Here is a 13,907-nt window from a genome sequence, read left to right as displayed (position 1 = left end):
TTTTTTTTTTCATTTTGCTAAATTTCAGCCACTTTAGCCATTAGTCCCCCAAAATGGCCAAACGAAACACATGGAAAAATGTACACTGTTTCGGCGAAATTTCGTCACTAAAACGAAACGAATTCTTGAACCTTGTGTAACTGAACACCTCAGTACAAAACCAATGGATTTATAAAGATGCCCTACAATGTATCATAATTGATTCCATACAACCAATATACAAATTCCATCCAACTACAATACATATAATGACTTAAGCATTTCCCCAAACACCTTCCCTACAGTCATTTACAATAAATGGGAATTTGTCAAAGGGGGTTACCTTGGCAAGAACATGGTTCAAGATCTCTCTATTAACTCTTTTTTTTTTTTGGCTTGGCGAGACGAGAGCACAGGCGATATATAAAATGTACAATATCTCGGTTGAAATCTTGAGATCTCGGTGGATATCTTGGTCTCGACTCGACTCGAGACCAAGTCACATGGGGTATATACATAATTTCGACCCTCAACTCAACATAACTCGACATCTCTCGCCTATCTCACCCTGCTTTGAAGAAAAAGTGAGCTTCTGGTGGTTTTTCTTGCCAAATCTCTCTTCTATAGTGTAGATTAACAACTTCAACACTTGGAGATTGGAGATTATCACTTCATCATCATCTTTTGGAGATCATTTTCTTCTCAAGAACAGTTTTAGGTAAAAATAACTTCTCTAAACCAGTTTTTTTGTGGAAGCATAGTCAACAGTTTGTTTTTATTGTGGGATAGCCTAGGGTGAAGGTTCTGAAGACTACTTTACCTAGGGTCCGAAGTCAAAGTACCTGTCGCTAATGCTTCAATCGATTGAAGCATACACAAGAACCAAGCTTGGGTTCTTCTCCTTCTCTTTCCCTCTTCTTATTCCTCCTTCAACTCACATGCTTAACACATTACATACACAATGTGGAATGCACAAGAGGAAGCTTCAATGCATTAATGGCCCATTCCCCTTTTCTTTCCTTCTCTTTTCTTCTTCTATGGCATAACCCTCACTTTGGTCATATTCCATGCTCACCAACCCTTCAATGGAGTCCATGAATGAAAGGAAATGGTAGGAGAATGGGAGTTAATGCACTAAACCATTCAAAGCGCCTTCTTCTTCCACTTCCGCAGCCTTCTTCTTTCCTCATGTGATTTCTTGATCTGGGAGGGTAGAGCTCGCAGAGATGAGAATTCTGCAATTTGAATGACTTAAATCCGATCTTGATTGTGGCCAAGCCTGTTTAAGTTGGGCCAACAGAAACACTCATAATGGAATCTTTGGGTGGGGGTTTAGGTGCCTTTCCTTTTTTATTGTTTAAGTCTGTTTTAGGGTCTTCTATGTAAGTTTGTAAAGGAGTCCAGCTTTGTTCACGAATTTTGATTAATGAAAAGTTGTCTTTTCTGCCTATCATGGTATGCTCTTCCCTTGTGTGTGATCCAGCCAACACCTTGCAGCAGGAAGCCCGGGTGCGTTGCTCTCTGTTATTCCTCTTTAAGGTACTGATTTACTGTTTATTTTTTGCAATCTTTTCTTGAGTTAGGCTTCTTGATTGCTGGATTTGCTCCTACCCTGAACTTTTCAGCAAAGGTTCCCACCCTAAGAAGAGAACCCGACCTAACTTTCAGGTCCAGCTGAATGTTGGATTCTAATATATGAGTTTTCTCCCTAATATGAACTTTTGCTTCTCTCTTTCGGTTTTGTTTTGGTACTGTTTTAATTTTTTAAATCAGTACAACATTTACTTCTTCTAGTTTTGAATTCTACTGCATATCAGATGCTATCTCTTCAGTCATTTCTTCTATTCTTCTTCTACTTCTGATTTCCTGTAACCTCTCTCCCCTATCCATCAAATTGAATATATTTTTTTTCTTATTTCTTGCTGGGTATAATTTTTTAAGATCGAAATCTGGGGATTGGATTCTGTTTACATCATATTTAAACAGTTCCTCAGATTGGATCACCCATTCATGCTGTGGTTTCTCCTACCCATGGTTTGAGGACTCAGTTTAGTTGGCTAAGAATAAGAAGCAAAAAGAAACCAAGCTTTAGATTTGATTTAGCTGCTGATTTCTTTCATAATAGAGCCGGGAATAAAAGCTGGCATAGAAGTCCCTTGCACCCAAGGAGATGCTGCTGCTGGGTGTCACGGTTATGGGGTGCCATGATCCTTCTCTCTGGAACAATCAAGGGCACTAATTGACTGTGTAAATCATCGCTCAGTGAGCTATTTATTGCCACCAGACCTGCTATCACCCTAACAATCATATGTCACAGCACAAAAGAAAAGAGTGGTTCGCCGTTAAAGGAGGGAGAGAGGAGGAGAGGGGGGGGGGGGGAGCAGCCCAGCCTAACGGCCAGGCTGCTCCAAGCGGCGGCCTCCTTTGCTTGCTCAGTCGCTAGGGTTTTCGGGAGTGAGAGAGATCAAATCTTGTGTAATTTTCACTAGTATATCCTCATTATAAATACATACTATTATTACTGATTGGAGTTAACACAGTTTTCTCTAATCTGTAGCACTCTCCTTATGCTGCTTTCTCTTCTTCTTTCCTTGTTTTACTTCATTATTGTTGATTATTCTAGGTCTGAAACTATCTCAACTCTGAAATGGAAGACCTCGCATATAACTTAGGCAATTTCTCCTGTTAAGTACTGTCTCTATTGCACTCAGCATTGATTCTAGAGCATATACATATTTTTTTTTTCATCCTGGAGTTCTCTTCTGTTGTGAGTTTAGCTGATCACTGTTTGCCTGTGCATGACAATGAAGTAACATTGTCATTTATTTTGTCTATTTTTAAGAGAACTTGAATATGCATCTGTCTTCCGTATTTCGTTCAAATGTTTTGCTATTGATATTTTTCTTCTTTTTTTATTTTGTCTTTTCAACCTCATATCATAGAACTTCTAATTTATTTTGCAGTGGATGGGGAGCTATACATGTGGGGGAACAACTCAAGTGGGCAGCTTGGCCTTGGAAGAAGTAGTAATCAGACTTTTGTATTACCTTTGTTGTACATATATCTATGCTTTGTTTGCTTTGAAACTGTTGGCATTTGTCATGTTTACTTTTTGCTAATCTCCTCCTTTGACCTTTTAATATGTCTGTACTATTGCTACAGAAGGAATCTATTGTGTAGGAACTTCTAGGAAGTATATATATATTGTGTCAAACTTTCTCAAGATCTCTAAAAGGCTGTGGAAGGGATGGAATTCTATGGATTATGGACATTTTAAGGGCAAAAGAATTATCTCTTCCAATTATTACCCCATGGAATTAAAAATGTTGATACTGTTGTTTCTATTTCGATGCTATATTGAAATCCTTTATTGCTATGGTGAATACTTGACATATTGAGCTTCTTTGGAAGCTAGGTGTTATACCTGGAAATCATTCAGTTTTCTTTTAATCTATTTCTCAATTTGTTTTTTTCAAGCTTATTTTTTCTTGAAACAGAATATTGCTCCTACAGTTTCTAATACCTAAATTTGTACCATTTCTTACCTTCTTTACTTTTAGATAAATTATTTGTACTGTACGAATTTCTGACTTGCAAATAGCTTTTGTTATGATTAGGTATATGTATGAAGTTTTATACTAGCCCAACTCTTTGGCCCCATTTGTCAGGATTTTAGTGGGGTGGGAATAATGAGAGAAAGTGTGACAACTTTCCCAAAAATATGCGAAAATGGAGTGTTTGGATACCTGAGGTGGAAAGTTGTCATACATATTGGCAGTATCAGGTTTTCCTTGTTAAGGAGCTCTCTCATGAATCTTCCAAAACCAGGGTGTGCACACATTAATCTCAAGTTATTTTAATAGAGTGCACCGCATTACTCTTTAGGTCATGTCCCTCCAGAGTCTTCTCTTCACCATCCCTTTAATATATTATCGTCTCCTCCCCTTCTTTAGAAGGTCTGCTGCATCGGAGCGGGAAACACCCCCCTTTCTTTGCTCCACCCTCTTCCACTCTCCTCACTCTCCATCTCTAGAACATTCCCAGGCCAACCAAACGCAAGCGTGGGGTGCGAAAACACCAACTCTCCCTATACTTCACTTTCCTTCTTGTCCCACCCCATTACATGTAGGCAAGGTTCACGGTATCGGGTTTCGACCCCTGGGGAGACCGAAATTTCAGTCAAAACCTGGGAAATTTCGAGGATACTGAGGAATTTTTCCCGGTGTGGTGGAAACTTAGGTTTCAACCCCCAAACTATTTTTTTTTTTTTGTGTACATCACTACATCCTATTTTAAACATTTCTAACGCATTCACATCATTAGTTTCATAAAAAAAAATAATAATAATAAAAAAAAAAGAAACACAAACTCTTACTTGTGTGGTGAACCAAAGGTTTGATAATCATTACGCTGACTTTTTGACTGAAATATGTTATAGGTAAATGCATCTTCAAGAACCAAAAAAAAAAAAAAAAGGGCCACCGTGAATGTGTAGATCGAGTCCTCCTAAGTAGCATAAAAAAATTACATATTTCTACTCTATTTATAAGTATATTCTATAAAAAAAAAATGATTTTTAGGGAAGTTGGGACTTACCTTTTTGGACCAAGGTGTCTTTCTTATGCAGATGCAGCAAGAACCACCCTTAGATTCAACTTTGTTAGGTAAAAAATAGAAATCTCGATTGTTTCCCCAAGTTTCCCACTCCTAGAAGGAAAAACTAAGAAGAGAGGGTTGAATTCTGCTAAAGAAGGCTTGGGTTTCTTTTCAAACTAACTTATATAGGACCTGGTTCAAGTCGAACCAGTTGATTTGGTCGAAATTTCACATGGGAAATTTCATCGAAACATGTCGAAACATGGTCGAAACCTGTGACTTTTAAAAGTCACAAGACATATCGTTTTGACCCTTGGGGATACGGTCGAAACCTGCGAAATTTGGCTTCGACCAAGTTCTTGAACCATGCATGTAGGACCCATCCCCCAAATTTCCCGCCCCACACTTCCTGCTATCCAAACGGGACCTTTGGGATTGTCTACAGGGATCCTGTTCTGCCATACAAGATGGCTTGTATTTCCAAGTGTTCACTTTTGTCTGTTCATAACTTTGCCTGATTAGAAAGTAATCTCTAGGATTGGATGACAAGCAATTAACATTTCATATTTTTGTAGGGACTGCAAAGATAGTTCCTGAACCCACTAGGGTTGAAAGCTTAGCTGGAATCAATATTAAAATGATTGCACTGGGTTCAGAGCACTCGATTGCTGTTACAGGTTGATGTTCTGAGCACTCTGTAGCCTTGAAGATCATGCAAAGAAAACTGGGAAATTATGTTTTTATTGTTGATGTTGGAGTAGCATTTGTGAACCTAGAAGTATTGCTTGTTCAGCTTGACATTTGTTTTTTTCCATTACTCAGAGGAAGGTGAAGCCTTAAGCTGGGGAGAAGGAGGGTCTGGAAGGCTTGGTCACGGTCATCAATCAAGCATCTTAGGATTTTTTAGCAGCAAAAGGTTGGTGAAGGTTGTTATGACATTTAACAATGTATCTAGGACACTCATTTCCTTAAAATTCTTCCAGCATACACTCATGTCACTCACTCGTTCAACGTCATACATTTTTTTCAGACCAAGCAATAAGTTAATCGGAACTTCTTCCTTTGGGGTACTGGGATTTTTTATTTCACCTTTTACTTTTTGAGTGATGTTTCTCCTGGCCATTATCTTGTACTTGGAAATTAACTGCTTGTTGAACTCATGGACCCCTTTTTATAGATCCCCGATCGACTCATCATTGATTTTCAACTATCTTACAACTCATGGAAATCAGTATTCTGAAGCAGGGTTAATTACCCCCTCCCCCCCCCCCCCCTGCATGGGGATTTTAAAAGGTCTGTGTCCAGGTGTTGGACCTTGTTATTCCAAGTAGGGAGTAATGGGAGACCATCGATTTCTAGTGATTGTGAGGAATGGTTTCCAAGAAATGCAGTCCTAGATAGTTTACATGACATTGAATCTAACGAGGTAGAACTTCATGATTGGGCCTGTGGTAATACATATACTGACCATATAAATAATGCTTGGAGTTTCGTTTTCTGAAAAGATAGATTTATGAACAATTAAGATCTCTAATTATGAGGTTATACATCTTTTTTTTTTTTTTAATACAGTATTTGGTAAGCTTTCCTGGGATTATCAGTCAGAATTTTCTTTTCCCTGTCAGTGTTGAGAATAGTGACATTTTCATTTTAATGCAGTGAATATACCCCAAGGCTTATCAAGACACTTGAGGGGGTTAAGGTATTCTTTGTTCATTCTACTTTTTTCATTTCATTGCTGCTTATGATTTTTTATCCTATAGTGTGCATCAGTCTGGAACTAGTTGAGTAATTGAGCTGCTCTGGACTGACCTATGAGCAAATGTAGGTTAAAAATGTTGCTGCCGGGATGTTGCATTCAGTCTGTATTGACGGTAGTTACATGACCTTCTATCACAACGAATATTTCGGGGCATAGTTTATGGATATATCGTTAACTTTATTTTGCTCCCTTCTATGGCATATGCAGAAAATGGCTCTGTTTTTATATTTGATGAACGAGCAAACATTAAACTGGTAAGTGCGCAACAGACATACATTGATAAGCAGCCTAGGTTGTTGATTTTGTCTGATGACTGTAAAATCTTTCACAAATTTAGGGCTTTGGAAAAGCAAATAACACGTCACCATCCATTATCAGCGAACTCCCATTGTCTGAAGAAGTTGCATGTGGTGGTTACCATACATGTGTTATAACAAGTAATTTTCTTGCCTCTTCTTTTTAAAATTTGCAATCAACTGGAAGTAATATGTATGAGTTATATAACTTCTGAACATTCTGTAAATCTTGCAGCTCCGAATTTCATCATGCAATGAGCATGTTATGCCATATGACATGATTTGAACTGTCTTCTTCTTCTTTTTAATTTTCTCTTTGGGTTGGTTGATATGGGAACATCCTCAATGAAAATTAGTGGCTTGGGTATGCTTTAGGAAGTGTTGGATTAATTTTTCTGAGGTTAGGACTATTGTATTACAGGAAGTTGGGTCATCTCCATCACCATTCTTTGAGATATTTTTGGAAGGTCAAAACTCATACTTTTAGCATGATTTTTTTATCACTATTGAGTAACCTATCAATTGTGGTCAAGATCGTGCGATTCCAAGCTAAAATTTTTGGAAATAATGACCAACTTTCTAAAGTGAGTATCAATAAGCAACGAAAACTATGGTTTAAATACAAAGATTTGGTGGATGAAACAAAAGCAGGGATAAATATAAAAGTTGGAATTATGGAGATCAACATTGGAAAAAAAGTAGAACAAAAACAAAGTATATGGATAACTTTAGTAACAATAGGACTGAAAGTGAGGTCGTGAAAATTGATGATGGGGAGATACCACCAAATGAAAATTTTACGTACCTAGGTTCAATCATAAATTAAGCAAAGGATGATGTTGCACGAAGAATTAGAATAAAGTGGATGAAGTGGAGAGTTGCATCCGTAGTGTTGTGTGATCAGTGTATTCCTTCAAAACTTGGGAAAATTTTATAGGACAGTTAAATGACCAGTAATGTTGTATGGAACTGAGTGTTGAGCAAGTGAAGAAAAACAACATATAAAGAAACTTAATGTTGCTGAATGAGGATGTTGAGATGGACTACTAGTAAAACTAGTAAGGATCAAATAAGGAATGAACAAATTAGAGCTTATTTAGGAGTAGTACTGATACATGATAAGTTGCGAGAAAGTCATTTGAGGTGGCATGGACATGTGCAATAGAGGCCTTTGAATTATTTAGATTAAAGGAGCTAAAAGAGCTAGGGTTTTAGTCCTAAAATGACTCTAGGAGAAATGGTGAGGAAAGACATGCATAGCTTAGATTAAAGGGTGGTGGTTGTTATACGACCAGCAATGATCTTTGGAACTGAATGTTGGGCAGTGAAGAAACAACATGTAAACAAACTTAGTGTAGTTGAAATGAGTTTGTGGAAATGGATGAGTGATAAAACTAGAAAAGGTAAAATAAGGAATAAGCAAATTAGAGCTAATTTAGGAGTAGCTCTAATACATGATAAGTTGCAAGAAAGTTGTTTAAGGTAACAAGGACATGTGCAACAGAGGCCTTTGAATGCTCTAGTACGGAGGCGTGTTTTTGGTTTAGATTGAAAAAGCTAAAAGAGCTAGGTTTCGGCCTAAAATGACTCTAGGGTAAGTGGTGAGGAAAGGCATACATAGCTTAGGACTAGTAACAACTATAGCTTTGCATAGGGCTGATTGGAGAAAAAGGATCCATATAACCTCTATTTAGTTGGGATAAGGCTCAGTTGAGTTGATAATTGAACTAACTCCATTTTTTTCCCTTGTAAGTCAACCAATCAACCTTAATATATTTTGATTATATTTTATCCATTAACTGCATATTTCTTATGTAAAGCATAGTATTGCTTGATTTTTACAATCCATAAGTTTCCATTAATTTTCGGTTCCAATTTATGTAGACATTTCATGCTTTTGGCAGCTGATGGGGAGCTATACACATGGGGCTCGAATGAGAATGGCTGCCTTGGAATCGGGTATCTGCCACTTATATTGTTTATTACATGATACACATTCTTGACGTGTTTTGTCCTGTATTCTTACAAGTCCTACTCTTGGATTTGAGTAATTTCAGTATTGATGTGTTTTGTATATACAGTTCCATGGATGTAGTCCACAGGCCTGAAAGAGTTGAAGGTCCATTCTTGAAATCTCCTGTATGCAAGGTTTGTACTTTTCTAGATAAGAATGTTGACTGATGTCCTGAAGAAATGATCAATGTTTATTTAATTTTCTTCACTTTTCTTGTTGCATTTCTAAAAATTTTGAGAAATGTCCCTCGTAGGTATCTTGTGGTTGGAAGCACACTGCTGCAATATCTGGTAATGCACATCTTCAGAAATCTTGGAGCCTAAATTAGAAATTTAGTTTCCTTACCGTCCTACATATTATTTCAATGTGGCAAAAAAAAAAAATCTGGTCCTTGTATCCTTCATAATTCTATTTTCTCCTGTTAATATATTCGTTTTGCCAGCTCATTTACTGGATAATAAAGAAATACTTCTGCCACCTTCAAGCATATTGAACTTATTTGACTATTCTGTAGTATCACATATGCCTGATAAATGTTTGCTTTTCCAAATTCTTTTAGCATCATATTTTACTTTCATCTGTTCATTGTTTGGCTTGTTTCCAAGGCGTTAAAACTAGATATATCTAGGGTCTCACGGACAATAATTAGCAGGTATCACCTTTATCATGGTTATGATGATTAGATGAACAGGCAATTCAAATTATGGTTCTTGGGTCAAGGATTGCCTTCAAGCATTGCTGATATGCTTTCTCATTGTCGTTATGGTGGTCTTGTGTCCGTTGTTGACTGACAATTTGTATTTGTGGTGAAAAACCAGATTCATAATGCCTTAGTGGGCCATTGACAATATGTATATCTGATGAAAACTATTGCTTAACTAATGTAGTATTTTTTTTAATACTTCTGCTGGATTTAGATAACCTTCATTTTAAATGTCAATATTCAGGTGGGGATATTTTCACCTGGGGCTGGGGAGGTTCACATGGAACATTTTCAGTGGATGGGCATTCATCAGGAGGACAACTGGTTGGTTCATTATTGTTTTAGACTTGCATAGATGAGATGCTTACTTGCATGTTCAAAGTAATCATGATGGTATTGGCGATTGATCATTAATGGAGCTTTATATATTTTAAGATTGGGTAATATTTGACTACTGAATTTAAGAGTAAAGGTTCCGCATGTGGCACATTTTTTGGAAGTCTAAAGTAGCAGGATTGGAGCCCATTAAATGAGGGGAAGGTAGGATTTCCGCTTGGTCTTTTATTCGAATCCCTTCCCCGGTAGTTCCGTGGCACAAGGTGGTTTGGTTCAAAGGCCACATTCCCCGCCATAGCTTCACTCTATGGCGTTGTCTGTCCAATTGCCTGCCCACCCAATCTTTTCTCATTCATCGTCACATCCCACCTAACCCTGCTTGCTGCCTCTGTCCCCTGGGTATGGACGACATCCCTCACCTCTTCTTCTCTTGCCCCCTTTCTTCCCTCATCTGGAAAGTTGTCCTATCCAAGTGCTGGCCAACCAGAAAACCCATTCTCCCTTTTGACATGAATGGAACTAGATTGATATGACATTCTCTAGGTCTTCTATCTGCGACTCCATTGGCAAACTAGCCTTTTCTGCTACTGTCAACCACCTGTGGATGGAACGTAACATTCGTAGATGGACTTCCAAATCCCATTCTCCTGATAAGATTTGGAAAGCTATCTACTTTGTATGAACGTCTAAAGCTTCATCCCTTCAGACCTGCCCTGTCCACATCACCCCTAGAAATTCCCTCATCTTTGCTTCCTGGAACCTCCAGGTTGACTTCATCCCCCCCACTTGATGGCATTTTGGATTCTGCTCCCCCCCCCCCTTTCGCTAGCCATTGCTGGTGATTTTGCTTTGCATTTTTTATAGTTTGCTTTTGTGCTTGGCTTTTGGCCTTTGGTTTTCCCTTTGTTGACTTAGGCCTCCCCTCCCCGTCCTTCCCGTGTAAATTCTTCTTCTCTTGGTATTGAATTATTTATTCATCCAAAACAAATTTTAAAATTAAATTAGACTTAATAATAGCACTTTCTTTTATTTTTTTGAACATTTCTACTGATATTGACTAATTTAGAGGGAGCACTGCACCTATATAGAGTTTTCTTTAGACACAGTGTCACAACTCCCAACAACTGTAGGAGATGCCCATAACAGCCTTTTGGAGGTGAAATTTGGTCCTTTTAAGATGTTGTTCTCTTGTGATTCTATGAGTAGACTTATCATTTTTATTTTATTTTATTTTTTTTCTTAATAGCAAAATTAATTAAACCGTTAACAGAGTTTGTGGTTCCTTGATCACTGCCTTCCTGTCCATGGCATTACAGGCTATGAACTTGAGAACCCTAACTAGATTGTTGTTAGGCTTTACAAAAAATTGACATTTGTATGAAAGATTAGAATATTCCAAAATAAGGGCAAAGTAATCCATGGCCACCAAAATGAGTTATCAAAACATGACCCCAAGTCTTCTAAGTCACTCCAAATTTCTTCAACATCCCATCCTCATTCCTTTGCCTTCTTCAATCCCTGGAGAAGGCCCCATGCTGCTGCTTCAGTATCTTCTCCTGTCATCAAGTAATTCGTGTAGAGTATGACACAGTTTCCTGCTTTTAAAATAGCTACCAGATATATTTTTGTTTTTGTTTTAGTTAAAGCGGTGATGATCATGATTATTCTGTGTGAAAAGGGTAGACAATTTATATAAGAACAAACCGGTTGGAAATCCATCTCATGGCTCTCAACCACTTGTGGATTTTTGTTTTGTTTACAGTAACAAATGGTGGTCCTGTGTTCAAGAAAGTTCTAAGCAGGTAAGTGAACTCAGATCTGAGGGAATAAATGTATGGAAGTATATAAACAACTTTGGAATTTAGGTACATTCTAGAGTCAGTTGGAGGATTGAACAATGGTTAATAGAGTTATCAGGGTTCTAAAAAATTTCGTATGAGTGTGCATGCATGTGTTTGTGTTACTCTTGGTGGGGAATTCTCATTTGGAGTTTTTTCCCCCTTTTTCTGTGGCTGGGGAAGAGGGAAGTGTGGAGGGGGGAACTTTTAGGATCTTTTCAGTAGTTATGTTATCAGTTGTGTGAAGCAATTTTGCCTGAGGAAGAGCAGGTTCCGATTATGATGATATTTATCTACTTTTTTTCCTTGAAAAGTGTATACCCTTTATCCTGCTTGGGTACTTTGTCTTTGTTGAGCTATTTTCTCCCTTTTCCCTCTTCCTTGAATCTATACCAACCATTTGTTTTCTAATTACTCTAGTGCAATTTTCTACAGGGGCAAGGAAATGATGTTGACTACTTCAATCCTACAATGGTGAATTTCGACAGGGGCGTGAGAGCATTGGAAGTATCTTGTGGGTTCAATCACACAGGTGCAATATTTGAATATACCTGAAAGTTTCCCCAGAAATATAAGAACAGATCGTTGAGCTGTCTCCTACTCTCAGATGGTTTCCTTCAACCCAACCACCCTCATTCATTTATTGATGTCTGGATATGTTACACTGTACATCCATCTACAGTCAAAACTCAAAAGTAATCAACCAAAAATATATAAATAAAGGGATAAATCATAAAATCTATCACAAAAATAATTAATAAATATATTTTTTTTTGGGTAAAAACAAAAATTAATATATTACACCCCAGTGATAAGGTTAGTTTAATGGACTCTCCTCTTTTTTTTTTTTATGACAATGTAATAATTGTATTTGAAGAATATTATCCGAAGTTCTGTTTATTTCTGGAAACCATGCAAGACGGAGGATTGTATTATTTCCATTCGCCTTCAGTGTCTATGGATTCCCATTTTGTATTCTGCAAAGCTAGAATACACTCATGTGTCTTGTTCGAATGTATTTTTAGCTTAGTTTTCTGCTCTTCTATTAACCTGATGCAAGTAGTTATACTATAAGGAGGTTAAATCCTCAGTGAAATGATGTGAGTTTCCCTCTTATGCTTGTCAATTTTGTTTCATTTCCTCACATTTTATGAAGTTGTACTCCCTCTATTGGTTAAAAACTGCCCTCATAATGCTTTTTAACTTTTCCAAAATGATAGCCCTCATCAAGCATTTAATGCATTAATTCATGTTGTAAATGATGGTCAACTTGGAATTCATGTCGTAGATGAAGGGTAATCTAGGAAAATAAATTAACAAAAGTGGAAAGTTAATATATTAGGGAAAAAGGTTGTGCATGGTCATGGATGGTGAACAATCATGCACAAAGCCGTTGGATGCACACCCTCAACTCCATACAACTGATACAACTGATGTATGCATGGTTGTGCACAATCCACTGCCGTGCACAAAACACTTCCCTATATATTAATTACAACATATTAAAATGTTTCCCCACTACCCCTTCCCCCCACCCCTCTTCAATTCCACAATTTCGTAGGAATGAATTAAGCAAATAGAAATAAGTGAACTTGAGGATTGTGCCAACAAGCAATAGGGTCCAATTTAAGTAATGTGGTGCTGAACATTTACTGTTCAGGGAGTATTTAGGCCAAGCTGGCCCCAGGCCACCTAAGCCTGGCCCAAATCAGCCCAATTATGCATCAACAATCGTGCCCTGAAAGACACAGACTCAATTATGTTAGTTGTGTATAAATTGGGCAAAGATAGACATATCACCCTTGACAAGGAGCAATCTAGTGTACTTCCTACTTCTTACCTGTATACCCTTCAGTGATCAAATAGTACTATGATGTGCCCCCTTTAATATTCCTGAAGGCGAAGGTATGGTACCGAGAGGGTTTTGATTTCAGTTTAGGTAAGTCGAGGTCTACGCTGAGGATTTGTCAATTTGGTTTTCAGTGATAATTAAACCTCGTGGGAATATAAGGAGATAGTAATTGCTGAAAATGGTGTGTATTTTGCACACACTTATGTCGTATCTAACAGTAAGTTACACTGTTGTACAATACATATTGAAGAGAGATTACGGAGAAAATATTTGGTAAGTTAGCTCATCTTTGGCAAGAGCTGGTAGTCACGCCACAGATTTGCATGGAGGGCATGAGTTGTGTTAATGTGTGCAATGAGAACATGTGCATTACTGTGTGCAAGGATGGCATGAGCTGTATCAACATTTGTATCATGTGCGTTATAGAATATATTTTGACTTAAATAAAATATCTATCCCTTGTTAGATTGTAAGTATGCAAGATTCTTTTTGGCAATGATTTCATGGTTGTTCTGCAATGGTGGTCTTGTG

The 13,907-nt window shown here is 37.6% G+C and overlaps 1 protein-coding gene across 5 annotated transcripts in view; it reads left to right on the top strand.

Moving 5' to 3' along the window:
- LOC122090091 (ultraviolet-B receptor UVR8) overlaps nt 1-12,573 on the top strand; it is a 22,718-nt gene extending 10,145 nt beyond the window's left edge. For 3 of the 5 annotated variants that reach the window (XM_042659948.1, XM_042659940.1, XM_042659932.1), the window contains 12 exons: nt 2,943-3,002; nt 5,151-5,252; nt 5,398-5,491; nt 6,235-6,277; nt 6,404-6,449; nt 6,545-6,591; nt 6,675-6,774; nt 8,538-8,592; nt 8,715-8,781; nt 8,901-8,937; nt 9,595-9,674; nt 11,960-12,573. In XM_042659948.1, the coding sequence (XP_042515882.1) occupies nt 2,943-3,002; nt 5,151-5,252; nt 5,398-5,491; nt 6,235-6,277; nt 6,404-6,449; nt 6,545-6,591; nt 6,675-6,774; nt 8,538-8,592; nt 8,715-8,781; nt 8,901-8,937; nt 9,595-9,674; nt 11,960-12,079 (851 nt within the window). In that variant the 3' untranslated portion in view covers nt 12,080-12,573. The remainder of the gene's footprint in view (nt 1-2,942; nt 3,003-5,150; nt 5,253-5,397; nt 5,492-6,234; nt 6,278-6,403; nt 6,450-6,544; nt 6,592-6,674; nt 6,775-8,537; nt 8,593-8,714; nt 8,782-8,900; nt 8,938-9,594; nt 9,675-11,959) is intronic. The other 2 variants (XM_042659956.1, XM_042659962.1) reach the window with 2 other exon arrangements.
- Nucleotides 12,574-13,907: the final 1,334 nt, after the last annotated feature.

The sequence above is a fragment of the Macadamia integrifolia genome, chromosome 2 (assembly GCF_013358625.1).
Source record: "Macadamia integrifolia cultivar HAES 741 chromosome 2, SCU_Mint_v3, whole genome shotgun sequence".
NCBI lineage: Eukaryota > Viridiplantae > Streptophyta > Magnoliopsida > Proteales > Proteaceae > Macadamia > Macadamia integrifolia.
Note: the sequence above shows the minus strand (reverse complement) of the source record. Positions and strands in the feature narration are given on the sequence as shown.